The 20,401-nt window shown below is 38.0% G+C and overlaps 1 protein-coding gene across 17 annotated transcripts in view; it reads right to left on the bottom strand.

Moving 5' to 3' along the window:
• The window catches only part of CEP44 (centrosomal protein 44), a 171,690-nt gene that overhangs the window by 140,480 nt on the left and 10,809 nt on the right, over positions 1-20,401 (bottom strand). For 9 of the 17 annotated variants that reach the window (XR_003428973.1, XR_003428974.1, XM_027087982.1 and 6 more), the window contains 6 exons: positions 19,895-20,041; positions 19,391-19,513; positions 17,246-17,407; positions 15,831-16,037; positions 15,275-15,350; positions 12,504-12,628 (listed from right to left, as the gene is read on the bottom strand). Coding sequence is in view for 13 of the 17 variants with exons in the window: in XM_027087982.1 (XP_026943783.1) it covers positions 12,504-12,628; positions 15,275-15,350; positions 15,831-16,037; positions 17,246-17,407; positions 19,391-19,513; positions 19,895-20,041 (840 nt within the window). In the remaining 4 variants the exon portion in view is untranslated. Of the gene's footprint in view, positions 1-491; positions 2,432-11,234; positions 11,433-12,211; positions 12,250-12,503; positions 12,629-15,274; positions 15,351-15,830; positions 16,038-17,245; positions 17,408-19,390; positions 19,514-19,894; positions 20,042-20,401 lie in introns of those variants that run through there. The other 8 variants (XR_003428971.1, XR_003428972.1, XM_027087985.1 and 5 more) reach the window with 5 other exon arrangements.

Consider the following 20,401-nt stretch of genomic DNA (forward strand, 5'->3'; position numbering starts at 1 on the left):
GGACCTGGAAAGTTAAGAACAATTGATACCTTCTGTGTAGAATTTAATTAGCTTGAGTTGTATAATAGTATCTTTTACATGTGTCAAAATATTACAGTTAAAGAATGTGTATCGAATAGTTCTTCTTTGCCATGAGGAAGGAAGTAAAGAAATAAGTTTGGGGCTCCCCTGGTGGCGCAGTGGTTAAGAATCCGCCTGCCAACGCAGGGGACATGGGTTTGAGCCCTGGTCCGGGAAGATCCCACATGGTGCAGAGCAACTAAGTCCGTGCACCACAACTACTGAGCCTGAGCTCTAGAGCCTGTGTGCCACAACTACTGAGCCCTCATGCCACAACTACTGAAGCCCGCGCACTTACAGCTCGTGCTCCACAACGGGAGAAGCCACCGCAATGAGAAGCCCACGCACCACAACCAAGAGTAGCCCCCGCTACTCATTGTTGGAGCTCGACATTATACTAAATTCATATAAACCGCGTATAAACAAGTCCATCCAACAAGTCAATGTATTTATTTATCTGAAATTCTAGGTTGGAGGTTATTAATCCTGTTGGAACCATTTGAAGATAGGGCTCTTTAAAGTGACTCCATGGGACTACTGTCAACGTCCTCTGGTGACTATCATCTATCTGACAGAAACATCCCTTCTTTTTCCTGTTTTGTTCCCCCTTCATCTCCGATGCTCTTTCTTTACCTTGAGCCTCGTTTCTCTCCTGGACCCTATGGGGTTCCCTAACCAGTACCCCTCCCTCCAGCTTTGTCCTCTTCTACTTCCCCTCTAAAACACCACCAGGGTAATCTTCATAAAACGGAATTCTGGTCCCCATGGCTTATTTCAGTGATGAAATCACATGGGAATAAATCATATAAAAATAAAACTTACAAATGGAGAGTGAGGCTGGGAGTCATGGGGGGTGAGTGCTCAGAGCCCCTGGGGTTCCTCTTAGAACTTCCATGCTTCCTACCGAAGCCCTCCAGTAAGTTCTGGAACCTCCGAAAGTTCCGTGGTGCCAAGTTTGAGGACCAGCGCCCTGGGCCAAACTTCCCTGCACAGGGGGAGAAACCAAGCTTAGAGGTTGAGCTACTTGCCCCCAAGAACCCTGGTGGTGGCCCCCTCCACCACTGCTATCAGGAAGGAAAGGATGGGGAAGTATTCTGGAGTGGCAGGGTGCTTGGATGGTGGCCTTGGTCTCGGACGACTTGCTCTCCTTCTCCAGCACGGCCACTCCAGTTGTTTGGCTCCCAGATGTGCAAATTGAGGGTTTCAGCCAGTGCTACCCCAGAGCTGACCTTGCACCCTTGGCATCCAGGTAGCCAGCTCACCTTTGCAATCTCATTGGCTCCACTGTGGACATTTTAAGAGACATCAAAGAAGAAATATAAGCACTGGAACCATTTACTTAACGTGCTCTGTTGGGGACGATCAGGGCTCACAGAGTGGGCGGTGTGGCTAAGGACAAAGTAGACAATATAGATGTGAAATGGCCATTCTCCATGACTGCCAGTTTGATCTCTCGCCGGGTGAGGTGGAAGAGGCTTTCCAGGTTGCAGGTGCATCTCTAGTTGGTATAAAGCAGCTGAACAGCTCCCTGGGGATGGAGGTCTGGCTTGACAGTCAGGCCAGAACCACCAGCACTAACTCATGCCTCTTTGAACTCATCCTGTGTTTTGTCCGCATGAACATCGAAATCATCTTCTGAGACACACAAAGGGTGTTGGCTTTGGAGCCGTTAAACCCCTCTAATATTGACAACATTTCCTCAGACAGGTCTAGACAGTTGTTCCTCAGCATACATACCTGGGCTTTGTGGGCAGACGTCCTGTGGGATGGTCGGGGGTGGAGGGGAGGCGGTGAGGCAGTCACGAGCCCCAGCTGCATCTGCTTCACACACACCGGGGCTGCCCACGCTGGCCTGAGCCCCAATGTCTGATTCTCATCCCCTTCTGGACTGGAATGGCTGCACGGCCACAGCTGTTTCCTCCTCCTTCTTGGTGAGATTTCTGGGCTCTGCCATGTCTACGGTTCCCTTTACCCAACACACCGATGAGCCAGTAAATGCCCTTTCCTGCTTAAGCCAGTTTAAGTTAAGCCATCTTTGCAGGAGATGCAGGATGCTGGGGCTGCTCTCCAAGCGCCTTCCAGCGGACGTATTCGCAGGGAGGGCTACCTTCTGCGTGAACAGCCAACCCTTCAGGAAGCCACCATCTTTCTAGCCAGTAATCCAAGTACAGTATACCAAATTTATGTTTTCTTTCATGACTTGTGCATTTTGAGTTGACAACTATTTCCCCAAAGATCATCTCCTTTGCCAGTGTTCCCCCAGTGTTCGTATGCGTATTTTTAATGCAGACTTAGCTCGTGGGTGATGCCGGCGCTGTGGCTCACAGACCTCACTTCCATTTCTATTTCCATATTTGTGTCTTTAACCTACCTGTAAATGATCGAGTGGTGTAAAATAAGGCTCTAAGTTAATCCACCGCCCCCGCCGCCCCGTTGACAGCCAGGTAGTCCTAGAACTATTTACTGACTAATCCATCCTTTTCCCACTAGTCAGCAATGCAGTATTTGTCATACTCCTTATTTTATGTAGAGTCCAGTAGGAGGCTCTCTACTCTGCTCCAATAGCCTATTTGTCTGCCCTGCACTATTGCAACTGCTTGACAATTGTAATTACTGTTATATTACTATAGTTTTAGAATAATTTCAAGTATCTTATAGGAAACCTCTTTAAAAAAATAAAGGAATGTTTAAAGCAAAAATAATGACAATGTTTTGTGGCGCTATAACATACGTAGAAGTAAAATGCTTAACAAAAAAGGCTTCAGGGGGAATGGAAATATAATGTTACGATGCTCTTATACTGTACTTGAAGTGGTATAATATTACTTGAAGGTAGCCCGTGGTAGGTTAAAGATGTATACTGCAAACCTGTAGCAACCACCTGCGTTATAAATATAAGATATATTGTACTTAATAAGCCAAGAAAAGAGATAAAATAGAAATACAAAAAATACTCAATTAATGCAAAATAATGCATAAAAAGAGGTTAAAAAAAGAACTAAGGCCAAACAGGAAAAAGGAAAACAAATAAGATGGTAGATTTAAACCCAACCACGTCCATAATCAAATTAAATGTAAATGATCTAAACACTCCAGAGATTTTCAGATCGGATGAAAGAGCAAGGCTGAAGTATATATTATCTTCAGGAAACCCACTTCAAATACAGACACAGATATATTAAAAATAAAAAGATTGGGAGTAATACCATAATACTACTTCCTGAAAGAAAGCTGGAGTGGCTATATTAACGTCAGACAAAGTAGATTTCAGAAGAGAGAAATTATTTGAGATAAAGAGGGCCATTTCATAGTGTTAAAGGAGTCAATTTATCATGAGGAAATAATAGTCCAAAATGTTTATGCATCTAATAACAGATTCAAAATACATGACGGAACTCAAAAAAAAATCAGAATTTTTTGTGGCTTCCAACTACAATCATAGCTGGAAATTTCAACACCCCTCTTTCAACAACTAATAAGTTGATCAACTGGATGTTATTAAAATTTAAAACTTCTGCTCTTTAAAAGTACACAGTGAGGGAAATGAATGGGAAGTCAGAGAGTGGGAGAAAATCTTTGCAACACGTGTATTCAACAAGGGACTCTTTCAACTCAATAGGAAGACAAACAACCCAGATCACAAAATAGGGAAGAGCACTGAACAAACCTTCACCAAAGCAGATATACAGATAGCAAATAAGGACATGATGCTCAACATGCTAGAGAAATGTAAACTTACACCACCATGAGATACCATTATACACTGTCACCTCCTATTCACTATTCACTGGTGAGGCGCAGAGTCCCACCGTAGGGTGACGGGGATGGCTGAACACAGGACAGGTGAGATCTCTGAACAGTTTATAAGTTACAGGTACTCACCACCTGTGGGAAGACAATGCTACAGGCCAAGCAGGGCCATGTGGGAGTTGCACTTGGGCACAGTGGCCAGCTGGGGGCTGTAAGAAGCATGCTTTGTAGCATTATGAGGGTGAGGTGACCCCTGGTTGCTGCAGGAAGATGTGATTGGTTTCTTTGAATAACTCTGTGGCTGGCATGGAACTAAAAGCAGCCACTCAGGGACGAGCAGGAACTGTGCCTGCCCCCCGATAAGGAGGTTCGTTTGGCTAGAGAACCTTTTCCGCGGCAGCAGAATGGGGAGGGGAGCTTGTGGTGGGGCCGTGTGAGACCCTCCCAATCTTACCAGGTGTCAAGGCAGAACATAATGTTAAGCCTTAACTTTCCACCTTTCACCCCACACACCCATTCAGAAACTGACAAAACCAAGTGTGGGTGAGCATGCAGAGCAAGTGGAACTCTCAGATGACTGCTGGGAAAATTAACAGGGCACAGCCGCTTTGGAAAACAGTGTAGCAGCAGCTCCTCGTAGAGTTAAACATAACCTGTCACATGACCCAGCCATTCCATTGCTAGGTATTTACTATTTACCCAAGAGAAGCAAAAGTGTATGTTCAGATAGACTTGCATCCTAATGTCCACGGCAGCTTTCTTCATAACATTCCCAAACCAGAAATAACCCAATGTCCATCAACTGATGAGTCATAAAGAAATTGTGGTATTTCCACATAATGAAATATGGCTCAGCAATATAAAGGGATGAACTAATACAACGTGGGTGAATCTCAAAAGGAAGATACTGTAGAGATTACATTTACATGAAATTTTAGAAATGGCAACCTTAAAATGACAGCATGTAAATCAGTGGTTGTTAAGGGGCCAGGGATGGAGGGGGGGGGACTGGCTGCAGAGGGGAACGTTCTACATCTTGATTCAGGAGGTCTTCACATGAACGTATGTATTTGTAAAAACTCACTGAATTATGCATGTAAACTGGCGAATTTATTGTATGTAAATTATTCCACAGTAAGGCTGAGGGAAAAACAGGAGGAAAAACCCTCAAGGCCTTAGGTTCCTACTGTCAGCAAACTACCTCAGGGCAGCTGCAAGCTTAATACTTGGAATTCTGCTTCCTCTTCTTTGGGTCCTTAGGAATTTCTTTTTAATTTCTTATGATAAGTATTTAGTGTATTTCCTCCAGAATATTTGATGATTTGTTGCAGGAGTTCTTAAAATTTTTTAATAGCCTGTCTGCTGTATTGCTGCAAGCAAAAATCTCATTTTCTGTAAAAATTCGCTGGCTTTTAGTGCTTTAAATGAGACCTAGATAGTTTTATGCAAACTTTTAAAAACGTGGCAGTTCCTAAAAATTGCTCACCTTTATTAGGAGAAACTCCCTGTATTAAGGCTCAAAATTATTATTGCTTAAAGTATGGGAAATTATGTTATAAGTTACCAACTTAGAAATTAATGCTACATATTTTTTTCCACATTTAAATATATTACCAGATAGAGCAATGTGATATAGCATCTAAATAAAGAGTTGATATTAATGAAATTAATTTAGGATGTCAGATTTAGAAATCAGTAAAAGTTGCCTCCAATTTCATATTATATAAATACGGGGGCGGGGAGCGGTTAGGGGGGTCTTAAAGTGTTCATCTAACAAACCACAAAATGAATTCAGAATGTCCTATGTAGCAGGTGTTGTGCTGGGGATGGAGGACACATCAGTAAACAAAACTCACATCCCTTCTCACGTGAAACATAGCAGGGAGGAGAGACCCCATGCAGTAATTGCAAATAAGGGCTTTAATAATGTACAAATTGAAATGCAGGGGAATTACAGGGTGCTTTAACAGTATGTCATAGGGAGTCTAAAATATGCTGGGGAATTAGGGGATGTGACCGGAAGGAAGTTATGTTTGATCTGAAAGCTGTGGGATGAGAAGAAGTAAGCTAGACCTGGTGCAGAGGGCAGGAGACAGAGAGGTGGGTAAGGAGCATTTCAAGTGGATGGAACAGAATGGATAAGGTCGTGGAAAGGCCAGCACAGTATGTGAAGAGGGAACGTAGAAGAGAACACAGTGATTCCAGAAAGTTGCAAATTTGAGAAAAGAATAATGGAATACCGAGAAGCTTTCAACTTTTAAACACTCATTAAAGTCTTCAGCTGTGGTGTTTAGTTTTCTAGTTTGAACATCAACAGACTACCACTTAACAGAATTTGAAAACATAAATGAGATCCTAGACTAGTAAGAGGACACGGTAAAGTTGGTGAACTCCTAGTGGCTTGCACCTTCCTCTCCTCTCCTCTCCTCAGGCCCGATCCATCTATTGAGACTGCTTCCTAAATATGTTTCTTAAATCTAAATCTGCATCTTGTTCCTCTCTCATTTTAACACTTCTCAAATTGGGCTGTACTTAATACATTTTTCTCTTTTTTTAAGCATTTGTAAGGGACTTCCCTGGCGTTCTAGCGGTTAGCACTCGGCTCTCTCATCACTACCAGGGGCCCAGCCTCGATCACTGGTTGGGGAACTAAGATCCAGCAAGACACGCGGCGCGCCCGAAAAAAAAAAAAAATTCATAAGACCATGTATCACTGAATATAAATTTACGTGCAAAATATAGATCGCTAATAATCACTTTCCATGATTTCAAAAAGGTGACTCTGTGACATAATACTGAAAAGTTTCTATGTATGCAGAAGGAGATTGCCCATTACACTTTGAGCAACATAATTAAGGTAAAAAACTAGGAATTTCTCAGCATACATGCAGGTATTTCAGACAGAAGATACTGGTATGTCCCACACATGCTTAGTGAGGGACCACAGCTGATGAGACACCAAACATTAATTTGTATAAAGTTTACACCTAATTTTAGAGAAAGGATGTTTTAACTCATAGTTATATATAGTTATATGTTATAGTTATATGTAATTCAACTGAGTTTTAAAAAATCATTTCAATGAATGTATTCAAAAGCCTAAAGCCATCCAAACGGGAAAATGTCCAAGATATTAAACACGGACTATAAAACGTCATGTTTAGATGAAAGCAACTCAGAAGAATCTGAATTTAAGGCTCAGACCAAATATTGATTATGATAATGAAGCAAGAGCTTTGTAAATGTAAGTTAGAGTTCCTCAAATGAAAGGTCGCTACAAATTACTTTGGGTTCTCAGTGCAATGCAGAATTTGACTCAGTAGGTCAGGAGAGAGGCTGAAGATTTTGTATTTCTAATAAGATTGTAGATCCAGGACTAATTGGGCAAAGTATTAAACTAAACATTAGCGTGGTATCATCCCCCATCCCCCAATGCAGATACCAAATCGGACAGTCCTTAAATTGGACTTATTGAGCTTCTTATGTAAGACAGCCTTCAAGGGAAAAAATACATTCTCCCAAACCCCATTATGTCCCTCCATCTCTTCTGCCATCATAATTGGAGTCCCGCTTCCTGCGTTTCTTAGATTACTGCAGTAGTCTCCTAAACGGTTGCTCTCCCTCTAGGCCTGCCACCTCTCATTCATTCTCCATACCGAAGCGTTAAATCAAATCCTTCAAAAACCCAACTCTGGTCGATATTCTGCTGGGGCCTGGGTAAACTGATCTTCAGCCACTGTACCGCCGCCTCCCACACCTACACTACACTCCGCATGTCGGCCCTAGTGGACTTCGTCCCAGCGGCCTTCCTCTCCGGCCTTTGATTTTTTTTCATGCTAGGCCTTCTGCTTTACCCCTTCTTCCCTGGCTACCCGCCCCCATCACTCATCCTTCAGGACTCAGGTGAACGCCGTTTCCTCTACCCCAGATTCCTCAGATGCATGACAGCTCCCTTTTAGAACTTACTAGACACTGTTACTGCTTATCTGTCTCTCCTGCTCAGCTGTTAGTTGAGGAGAACAGTAATCATGCTTATACCTGTACTCTGCTTATGGCCAGTGCCTGCAACACTAACCGGCACCTAGTAAACACTTGAAGCGTCATTGTAAATGTATTCATCAGCATACATATAAGGTATGATAACCCTTGTCTAGAACGTATACTGATTGTATCTTTCCTCTGTCAACACATTCCTTCCATAGAAAGGATGTAGCAGGACTGACCAGACCACAGCTTCAACCTGATAAAATCTTACTTATCAGGAAACCTTGATTATAATCTATAATTTCATTATAATTTGATATTAATTTGGTCACCAGATAAATATTAACTACCACTTACTTTGAACAAATGCTAGGCACTAAGGGAAATAAACATTGGAAGAAAGATTGAAAACCAAAACCCTCAAAAACAGAAGTAATGGATATTAACTTCATATAAACAAGTAAGAGCTATGTAATTGGTGTGAAAATAAGAAATATAAACAAGGTACTATAAAGCAGCAAAGAGAGAATATAATTTGGCTTCTGTAATTGTGAAAAGTCTTTCCAAGGAAGGTACAGTGTCTTAGAGGATAAGCAGAAATTTTCCAGATGGAAGGGGAAGTCACTCTCAGCAAAAGAAAGTGTGCAAAAGCACGATTTAAGAGAGGCCAGTCCACAGAGACAATCAAGACACGTCTTTGAGGATTTCAACACCAAGCGAATTGAAGAGCTCTGCCCCATGATTTAATAAGTTGATTGCACTCCAAGTGCACAGCAATTTAAGTGAACCGAAGGATTATATCTACAAATTAGGACTTACTAGGCGCCAGTTAGTGTTCCAAAATATTCAGCCTTCCTATCACTCTAATACCCACCTTTCAACCTTCCTGGGTAACTAAAATTATGATTCTCTCCTTTTTCTTAACACCCATCTATAACGTATAATTCAAATAACATACATTCGGGATACTTATTGAATAAGCACGCTGGTTCTTAATTTCAAAATGCTGAGTTGAATACTTTGCATTAAAAATGTTTTTAATCGAATAATTTCTATTAGTGATTTAGTGGACTTCAGAGAAAAATAAGACATACATTCTATACAGTACCCATTCCTACATGTATTAGAAATAAATAAAAACCATGATAAAATGAGTATGGATTTTAAAAAATCCCCTCCCACCCCAATAAATCTGCACGTTCTCAGGGTCGCTACCGCTTTCTTCACTCTTTGAATGAGTAGTATAAACAACCTGACGTTTTCACTAGGGGAACCTTGGGATTATTAAAAAGTAAAAATTAAATCTATAATGTTATAGGAGCTCGAAAAGTGCTGTAGCTTGTAAAATTGACAAGGTTCTTTTTCTCTTTAATGCTTCTCCAAGTGCCTGTCAATGATGTAAAGCTGTGAGGAATGAGTAGCATGAAATGCAGCTCCAAAGGCTTGAAGTTCCATTTTTTAGGGAATGTATTACACGTTAAAACATTACATTACTAAGCGTTAAAGTAAAACAAACAAATATAGAACTACTTTTTCCAACTTAATAGTCCTTGGCTTTGCCTAGAATTTTCATACGGTTGACTTTACTTCTTCTTACTTCACCTTATGCATTCTTAGTGTTTCTATTTGACCTCTGTGCAGCTGTATTCACAGCGCACAGTACAAACAGGGCCACACCGGCTGCTGATGCCTTTGCGGTCAGTATAATACATTACCTTTCATCCCACTTACGGGAGAATTAAGGGGATGGAGTTAGCGAAAATTCCAGTTAACTACGGGTTTAATTATGTAGCTCCAAATCTCTCCAGGACTCCCCTCCCTTACCTTCTCAAGACCTTCAAGTTAATCAAAAGGGGCTGGTCTGTGGTTACCAACTACTAATTACCTAAGAGGGAAATTTCTTTTCTACTATTTCTAAGAGAATTAGAATAACAAATAATTGTTCTCTCTTCAATAACTTCAGTGAAGTCAAATTTGCTTTCTTTTTCCCCAAAGATTACGTTGTCAAAGTAGTACAGTGAGATTCTTTGTAAGTATAAATGTCTGGTGGCGTTATGTGTTGATTTCATTAGTTCCTGTTTAAGTTGTTAGATAAAAGTATAAAAAAAATTTGGATTCCAAATTTCCACTAGATAATATAAGACATCTTTTACTGTATTTTCAATAGAAACTTATACTTGGCACACTTAATGTATATCAGGAAATTTAAAATTTTAAAATCATCTAATTGGTATATATGTACACTAACATAAAGGAAAAAGGAGAGGGAGGGGAAAAAGAGACCGTGAGAAAAGAAGACGATTTTTTCTTCTCTCTTGCACAAAAAAGAAAATTTCAAAAACACTTCTTTTTAAAATTGGAAGTGAGTTTTTCAAAAGGGAAAATATGATCCTATGTTTTACAGGAAATCACATATCTTAATAAAATGTAAAATACGGGCATGTAAACCACAAGGTGGTGCTACAATTCCATGCTGATGCTGAATTTTTAGAAGTTTACTTGACAAAGTAGTTTCTTTTATAATCTCGATTCATAATTTTTTACAATTGAAAAAACTAAGCTAATTGGATTCATTAATTCTAGAAATATTTACTGAAACTACTAAAGTCAAAGTTGTATGCTAACTTCAAAAGTTCATAATTTTAAAGTATGATGACTACACATGTACCTGTAGTAGAATATTAAAAATGCCTTCTTAAAAGTTATCTCTACTTAGAATTTTAACTTACTGTTAATGTTCCATAGGTGACAAATATCAAATTACATTTATATAAGCATAGGAATAAATAAGAGAATTTATCTAGTATTTTAAAATGAATTTCATTTTTCTTTTAATTTAACTTCCTCTAAGACTTTTTCTCTCTCTAGAAAGATATATAACTTCCCATCATTTAAAAAAACAAGAAACAAAAAAACTCTCACTGTGTATCTTGTAATACAGGAATGGCCACCATCTGGGTCTGAGCTGCTGCTCTTAAAATGTGTTACAGAGTAGAGCACTAAAATACCCGGCACATTTTCACCATTGTCCAACCTGCTTTCAAATACAAAAGGAGAACCATGCCCTAACTTCCTCAACGTTAACTGAAAGCGTGTTGCTGCCTTTTGACTGAGCGTGAAATAGCTGTATTTTTGTTGTATTTCAATCTCAATGAGCATATTTAACTTTTTCATTGCAAGATATTCGTCAGTACAGACGGCAAGATGGTATGTATGAGAGCCTCCTGGAGACAATATGCAAGTCCCAGGTGGAGTGTTTCCAACAGGATGTAAACCATGGTCCTCAAGCCTGTACTTGAAAAAACTACTTAGCACGCTGCCAACAAATGTCAACACAAAAATACAGTGCTGGAATGACTTCACGCTGTAAAAGAAATGTACTGGCACCTAAGTTTTCCTAAGAATAGTAAAACTGTAAAGCGGTATAAGCACAGCACAAAAATATTTAAGTATTTATTCAACATTGAATGAAAAAGCTAATATACCAAATGGAATTCAAATTCTAATAAAAATATTACAGTATATTAAAACTGTATAGAGAACTCTATGTACAGGAGCCAAAGTCCTAGAGAGGTTCATGCAGAAAATTCTATAATTAGTGATTTGGACATTTCAGTAACTCTGCAGTTTCTTCAAACCTGGAATATAATACATAAATAATATATTAAGTAAATAACAAATTCATAGTGAGGCATAGGAACTAGGTTGCTGCAGTTATGCTTTTGAGCCTTAAATAAATTTCAGTGATTATTTATAGGTAGTTACTGTTAGTAAGTACACTATGGCCAGAAGGGGAGGAAAAACAACTGGAGTCAATTATGTGTCTTTAATTCTTGAAGCATAAGTTATTTCGGCGCATCTCAATTTCCAAAAAAAAAAAAATATATATAGTCTTTTAAAGTAGTAGGCTGCATGATAATCTTACACAATTTCATTTCATATTTTCTTTCAACTGTTCTTTAAAAAAATCATGTAATTTCATATTTGTACTAGATAAAAGTATCATATTTAGTACTACCATACCAACAATTTTCTGAAAAGGACTAGCAATACTTTCACAATACTTAAAATGTCTCCGAACCATCCATCTACATACACAATTTAATATTTTGATAAAGTAGTTATCAAAAATAGATAACTTCTTGATTATCAACCAAAAACATCACTGCACTCTTTAATCTCCAATTAATTCCATTAACAATGTTTTACATCACTTGTTGGAAACAAAAACAGTGACTTATCTCACAAACACATAACTGGAGGTGGATTTATTATCCACTGGAGTCTTGAAGGAAATTCCACACCTGATTGAGAGACCTTCAAGGTTTGAAACACACACGCACATTCTTTATATATCGTAATCCAACACAATTCCCTATAGAGAAATGAATTTCTGTTGCCCCTTTCTGTTACTTACATTTTTTTCATCCTTTCCATTTTCTGGATTGTTGTTTCCTTTAATTTAAAAAGCAACAAATTTAAGCCATTTCTCAAAGGAAACCATAATCAGAGATGGACCGTGAACATATAGAACACAGTCTAAAACATTGCATTAAGTACCGTTTATTTATCACAAAGAATTTTTATGAGATTAAGATTTACAGTTTCACTATTTTTCTTGCCCATGGCTTCTGCAACTAAATCTAATGCTTGCTTGTTCTCCTGACCTTACAGAGGAAATCACCTAAGTAGTTGCCAGTTCTTCTTACCTCAGAAATCTCTTTCAAACCACAGTAATTAACAGTTGAGGTTCTGGGAGTTGAATCGGATGATACCATACGATAACCAGAGGACAAAGGAATATTTGCTTGCCTTTCCTCTTTGCTTTTTCTATCTGTGGAGAAATTAATTTTTAGGTTACCTTTCCTTTCATAGTAGAGTCAAATATCTAAAATTTCATGTATAGAGGGAAGAAACATAAACCTCTCAATATAAAGTGCCTACTGGTATAGGTCTAGATGAGTTTTTAATATTCTTTTAGGATAATGACCTGCATATGGAGATCTGGATATTAAAAACTGGTCAATAGGGCTTCCCTGGTGGCGCAGTGGTTGAGAGTCCGCCTGCCGATGCAGGGGACGTGGGTTCGTGCCCCGGTCTGGGGGGATCCCACATGCCGCGGAGCGGCTGGGCCCGTGAGCCATGGCCGCTGAGCCTGCGCGTCTGGAGCCTGTGCTCCACAACGGGAGAGGTCACGGCAGTGAGAGGCCCGCGTAACGCAAAAAAAAAAAAAAAAAAAAAAAACTGGTCAATAAAGATCACAAAAAGTAACATTATCTTTATCATAATAGCAATCAATTGAATATGCAGGTTAATGTATTTTTAAATAAGCTACTGATCCGTGTATATTCTTTTCTTAAAATGGTGGCAACTATTATTAAAACTGACTATATGTACTTCCTAAAAATCAGGAAACATTCCACCCTAAGTTGATATGTATGGAAAAAAATTGCTTAAAATTCAGGTTCACAGATTTATTAAAGAACTGAACAACTTTCCATTTCTAGTATCCTGATATTATTCAACAAAATGATGGCAAGGCTTTCCTACCATCGAATTGGATATAGAACATCAGAGATAAAACAAGTTCCTGTCCAACCAATCTCATAAGCCCTATGTTTTTAGTCATGGTACACTTGGCTGCAAAAACAAGGCGAAAAAAAAAAAAAATCAGGTACCCATTTAAACTGGTTTACATAGTTTAACTGTAAGCCTACACAGACAACCTCAATCAGGGAACAAAGTGTTAGCACGTGAGGACTCTGGTCTCTCATGGAGCCACAGTCTCTCCTGTCTCCTTCTCTTGCCTGTTTGCTCCATTCCTCTACTTACTAATGGGCATGAACTTCACCAAAAGCATTCCCAACTTAACATGATCCTCAGATCAGACTGGTGAACTGTCACTCTCAACATCAAAAGGAATTCAAACCCTCAGCTTCCAGGTAGCATGGAGAGGTAAGGTGTAATGTGTCAGGCTTCATAAATTTGACTCAACTGATCAGGGTCAGATTATACATTTTTTTGAGACTAGGTATTCAACTCATTCATAATCTATAATCCATTTCAGATAGTGGTCTATCTGCTCATCATTCTTAAGTCCTAGCATAGGACTAATGTGTTAAAAGTATGTTCTGTAACCTGTTATTTAAAAAGTACTAAGCCCAAACAGGTGAAATCGAACTTGGAAAAGGCAATGTTTTGCAAATAGCAGACTTCAGTATTCTTTCAATGCATAAAAACTTGATTTCTACCATATACAGATAGATACTGGTGACAGAAGCACAGACGTTACGCTAGACAGACCATAAGATAAAGTTCTTGCTCTCAAGGATCTTAGAGTTGAGCTTTGAAATTTGTTGAGTAATGAATGAAGGATAAATGGAAAAAAGTCAACTTCTACCAAATCTGAAATTTGTAGTCTATAATAAATCTACTGCCAGAAGCAGCATCTCAAATAATTTTATTTAATAACCTAATTATTGAACTTGTTTTCTGTGCAATGAAACTGGCACATGCACTGAATATGTAGTGTTGAAGAGAAAACGTCAAAGCTAGTTTGCCTCTTTTCCAACATGTCCCATCATTCAACAGCTGTGTGGCCTTTGGCAATTATTTAATCTCCCTTCCTCATCTGTAAAATATGCGTTATAATAGCACTTATCTTGCTTTGAGAATTAAATGCTTTACTATCGCAGTTGGAACAGTGCAGGCCTGTAGTTACCACTACAATGTGTTGTTGTTAAATTGTTATACACATAGTAGCTGAAAGATTTAATGAGGTTAAACACCCACAGATTTAAAAAGTTAGCTTCATTATGAATTCTCAACTGGACAAAATATCTCTTCTGCAAATATGATTTAATTACAAGCACGACAACATTTAGACCTTTGTCTTTTCAAAAAGTGTAAGAATCAAAAAAATTAAAGCTTTAACTGAAAAGCAGCTCAGAAATCTTATCCCTGCTGCTCCGTCACAATGACAATGTCAGTAGCCTAGTGAGGTTAAGTGACACGGAGCAGATTTGTCCTAATTTTAGGTCCTTCTCATTTTATCACCATCAGTGAACTGTTGAAATGCAAGAGGTCTGTAACACTTTACAGGTTACTGACAAATGTGTTTTTTTTTCTCTTACATATATTATTTACATATGCAAAAGCTACTACTTAAGTTTAAATTAGAAACTTTGGAGGTCCATTTATTATTCTAAAGCACTTTGCAATTAAAAGAGTAAAACATCTCTAACAGTTTGCAATTTTGTACACTGGAATTTATTCAACTACTACATGTAAGACATGTAAGTTGGCTTTTCTAGCAATCCTTGACTTATGGTCTGTAAGTTTGATATTTTCTTTGTTCTTAGGAGCTTTGCAATTTCTAAAAAAATAAGGTTTGAGGATAATTAAAATGACCAAATACTATAAAAACATTTTTGTGAAAACTCCTTACCATATCACCAATTCCAGTACACCAAGAACTTACCCGGATTGAGATTATCCATGTCGCTACTAGAAGCACAGTCTTCACTCATCTCATTAAACTCTATATATTCATCATTCTGGAATGATATGGTTTAGTATTTAGAATAAAATAAAAAGGTATGTTCTCATTTTTATGCTCTTACTGCTAAGCATAAAATATATAGATGACATAATAAATACTTTTGATTATTTTATTTACAAGCAAAACATAAAATCCCTACATATAAAAAATGATCTCTTAAATGTGGAAGGAGAGAAAACTTGAATCTACTAACTTTCTAGGAAGGAAAGACAGGCTAGGACCAGAAATGACATAACTGTCTCTAAAAGCTCAGCTTACAAGTTTGTTAGATTATCTTATTTGATGAAGAGAAAAGCAATAGTCACAACAACCATCACCAAACAGGGTGTTCCTAAACAGGTCTTCATCCCAACTGAACACTTCCCATTACCTAAGTATTCTCTTATTTAACATTCCAAATAAGAAACTAATAATGAACAAAGGAATTACTTTATTGTATCTTGAGATATTCTATAAATGTAAAGGAAGAAAATACCTTTTTAGATAAAAGCATTTCTGTTTCAAGAAGAGTGACACGACTTAGAAGATCAGCCCAGGTTTTTTCATTCACCATCACTTTCCCTTTCATTTTTTCTTCCAAAGATTCTAATCTACTTTCTATGCAAGTCAGTTTCTTCAGCTTTTCTTGGCATTCAGCAAGCATAGTCTGTAGTGCAATAATCTCAGGATTGACTTCTGTATCCTAAAATGATTAGAAAGATTAAAAATATTACACAGATTAAAATTCCTGTAATTCAGTGTATTCCCATTTCCACATGTTGTTTCAATAGTTACAGCAGGCAGGAGAGCATGAGAGTTAAGAGCGCTACTTCTGGAGCAGGCACCTTGGACACTTAAACTAGCTCATGCGAGATGCCCGATGCCTCAATTTCCTTATCTAAAAAGAAAAAGATGACAAGAGTGCCAACTTCATTTGGGTCTTGTAAGATTAAATGGATTAATTTGTATAAAGCTCTTAGAACAGTATCAGTTTGTACAATAAAACTATAAGTGATTAGCTTCTTATAACTAGATCTAGCAGAAAGCTAAGAGGAAATGACCGAGAAATGAGATTGTTCCGTTTGCTATAAACGGGAAGTAAGCCTAATGGTCATCTGGTAGTTTTTTTTTGTTTTTGTTTTTGTTTTTTTGCAGTACGTGGGCCTCTCACTGTCGTGGCCTCTCCCGTTGCGGAGCACAGGCTCCGGACACGCAGGCTCAGCGGCCATGGCTCACAGGCCTAGCCGCTCCGCGGCATGTGGGATCCTCCCAGACCGGGGCACGAACCCGTGTCCCCTGCATCGGCAGGCGGACTCTCAACCACTGCGCCACCAGGGAAGCCCCATCTGGTAGTTTTTAAATGCCAACTGTATACCAAAATGTACAGAAGTCACAAGACATAGAAGACGGACAGAAAAAGAAGTTTTAACAGAAGCAGTAGAGACGAGACACTATAATGGGGTCTGTGGCAATAAAGTAATAGCAACGATATTCCGAGAGAAAGAGAGCAAAAGACAGCAAGGGCCCCAAAAGGAAACTGAAAAGGTGGTAATGCACCATTTTTTTCCATTCATCAATATGGGGAAGAGGTGATAAAGAACCTTCACTAAACAAAGTTGTATATCTCTATCTCTCATCAGATTGTCAATTCCTTGAAGTCAAGTCCTATGTCTTATTCATCTTTGCATTAACCATGACATCTCTCCTAGTACCCTAAATATAAGCAGCAAATAATATCTTTTGAATTATATTCAGTAAGACTTATTGATTCTTAAGTAATGGTAACAAAGGTAACATGTCATGATCAATAATTTAAAAGGCTAGAAACATTCCAAAGATTAGATGCGGAAATAATCATGTATATCAAAGCAAGAAATATCAGCATCTGTTAAAGAAGTCCCAGATTCTTACTTGCTGCTCACACTTAATTTCAGGAACCTGTAATTCAGGAATCTTTATTTCAGCAGCCTTTAAGTCACAAATATCAAATGCTTCATTAACATCTGTTACTGTATCTTCAGGAATGTTAGGACCATCTTCATTGTACAGGTGCCGGATCACCACAGCTTTCTTCTGCACAGAGAAAAACATGTCAGAGATGCTTCCCTGTTCTCCACAATTATTTTAAACATACACATAGTAATTTTTCAAAACAAACATCCTATCTTCCATTTAAGATTTACAGAAGTTTAAATTACCACATATGCATATACCAAATATTACAAACTTATTATTTTAGGTGTGATGATACAATTGTGGTCATGATTTTTAAAAAGCATTCTTATATTTTACAAAAGTATTGAAATATTTATTCAATGATGTCTGGGACTTGTTTCAAATGGTTTCAGGTTTGGGAGAAAAGATGTTGGGAAAAGTGGTTACAATTAAGAAGAAACAAGATTAGCGAAGAGTTGACAAATTGCTGAATCAGAGAATGGATACTTCTGTACAGGTTTGAAATGTTCCATAAGAAGAAGTTATTTTTAAAAGGTTAACACACTATTCACATGTAGATAATCAAGAACTGGCTTCATGAGTAGGACTCATTACAATTTTTTTTTTTTTGTATTAAACAAACCACAAAACATAAGACTGTCGATAACAATTCAAACTAAGGGAAAGTCCTGAGAGTAAGGGCACCAGGTCAAACCGCGTTTACGTAGGACTCTTCTGCCTACTTCCTTTTCTACGGGCAATCCACGTATGAACATGAACTCAGCACATGTGACACAGAAGTCACAACTACCACCCCAGAGAAGGCACTGGGGAGGAGACAACTTGCTTCAGTATTGACTCAGTTTTTCATGTAAACAAAGGAATGCACTTACTACTCCAACTTTTCTAAACTGGAATACTTTTAATAACTATTCAAATTTCTGAGAATTAAGAATTTGATGTAATTTACAAAATTCTGATGGATAACAAAGGAAACTTTATCTTACGAAAATTAAAAAGTCTAATGTCTTCAAATTTTGTATCTTTCTTTGTTAGGACAATTTAGATCACCCCTCAGCCCCCATACTGAAATAGAAGATTGAAAAATGCATCCAGTTCTATCAACTCATACTTAGTAAGTCCTTACAGTGGACCTAATCCTGTGCTAAGCACAATGAATATAAAAAAATCAGTGTAAGAAAATCCCTGTTTAGACAAATTCTAGTTGGGAAAGGATACAAGACACTTACATTCCTTTTCATATTGCCCTCATCACCTGGAGCAAAACAGGCATATTTTTTTTTAAAGTTACTGACATAAGAGCCTTTTTCTTACAGTTAAATGTCACTACTTTTTATAATGGCATAAAGTATAAATATCTTCACAGATTCTGTTTATATAATTCATATTTTGAATTGGGGAAAAATAATTCCCTAGATTTTACTTCAGCCAAAAAATACCCACATTCCTTTATCTAATGACACATCGGTTATTCATCTGGTAGTCTATCCTTCAATCTCAAAGGGCTTGCCCAAGGTGGAAGACAGCTGAAAGTATATTTACCATTATAAAATAATATTTTGGCTTCATTTTCCCTTGGAGATGGAAAAACTATCCCTAAAGGCATTGGACTCATTCAGCCACAGGTGCTTGAAGCAGACAAAGGCAGGGAAGATATCTACCAACAAAGAGAAAATATTCAAAACACTACCCCAAAACCAGATTATAGATTTAAGGAACTGTCAATCATTGGATAATTCACAGTCCTGGTATAGAAATATGAATGTACGTAAATCATGACCTATCACTGTAAGTAAAGGGAGGGTCTTTAGGAAGACTAGATATGTAATTAAGTGCAAATGTTCATGATCGCAAGAGGCAGAATTAAAGATTAGAAATATAAAGAGAAAGGCTGTTCAGTTGTACGTTTCTACCCTCTTCTTATAACTTTAGGAATGTTCCCAGATAATATGTGATATGCACTGTTAAAAATCCTTACACTCTAATGTCTAAGCAGAATGTTTTACCAGATGCTAGTCAGAAAAGTGAACCTTATACGTTGGATTGACTAGGTAGGTAACTCTTAACACTACACAACGCATTCTCTTTGTATTTTCCCACCTTTCCCGAAGTCATAAACCTGCCAGTGACGTCAATGCCCACAGGTTCAGTTGATGTCTTCTCAGCGCTTGAACAAGGTTCTGACTTAGCAGAACTGATTTTTTTTCTTTGTTGTGATGGAGCCTAAAAAAAAGGTATTAAGATGTCATAAATTATGTGGGAAAGCATGATGTATATATTAAATTCCTCTATCACTTAAATTTTCATACGAAATGTGACTGCCAAATAATGCCGAGTCTAATGAGACTACACGTCTCTTGAAAGTTACAAAGTGATGAAAATGTATTATGTTTGAACTATTAGTTTAGGACTAGTAGCTCCAAGTCACAAATGTGCAAAAACAAGTCACTAGTATTTAAAGCAAACATCAGGCATTGTAAGGTTATCCAGACCTGTGAATAGTGCAGTAATTGCACTATGCATTAATTTGCTGACTAGGGTATTGACTTTTTAACATTAAAATATAGCAACTTAGCCTAAGTTAAAATCTATTAATAAAATTACCTTCTCAAGACCACTCAACTCCTTGTGCTTTTTCATCACACAATTCAAAATATCACATATAATTTGGATTTTCCATTCTGCAAATCCACATTGGAGAAACTGCTTTTTCGTCAAGATTGGTTTATAATTAAATTGATCACGAAGAAGCTGTAAAGAGGAAACAGATCAATGAAATAATTGGGAGCAGTTTCTTTCAAAAATCCAAAATTATAAATGACCACCTGGTCAGGGATGTACTGCCATTTTTGAGAGGCGAGAGGGGAGGATTAAGCCATTATATATAGGGCACTAAAGAAACCTGTAGGGGTGCTGTGAGTCCTGACCAGGTAGGAGAACAGGTAGGAAACAGTTAGCTAGGGATGTATCAGAGTATAGATAGCTGTCCAGAGAGATGAAGAAATATATAAAAAGTTCAAATATCCTCATAGGTACTAAAAAAAAAAAAAAAAAAAACTCCTTAGCTCGCTGAACAAGATTACTATAGCAGATATCAGAAAACCACGGTTC

This window comes from Aethalodelphis obliquidens, unplaced genomic scaffold, assembly GCF_003676395.1.
Source record: "Aethalodelphis obliquidens isolate GAN/ISIS:26980383/991018 unplaced genomic scaffold, ASM367639v1 scaffold61, whole genome shotgun sequence".
NCBI classification, from domain to species: domain Eukaryota; kingdom Metazoa; phylum Chordata; class Mammalia; order Artiodactyla; family Delphinidae; genus Aethalodelphis; species Aethalodelphis obliquidens.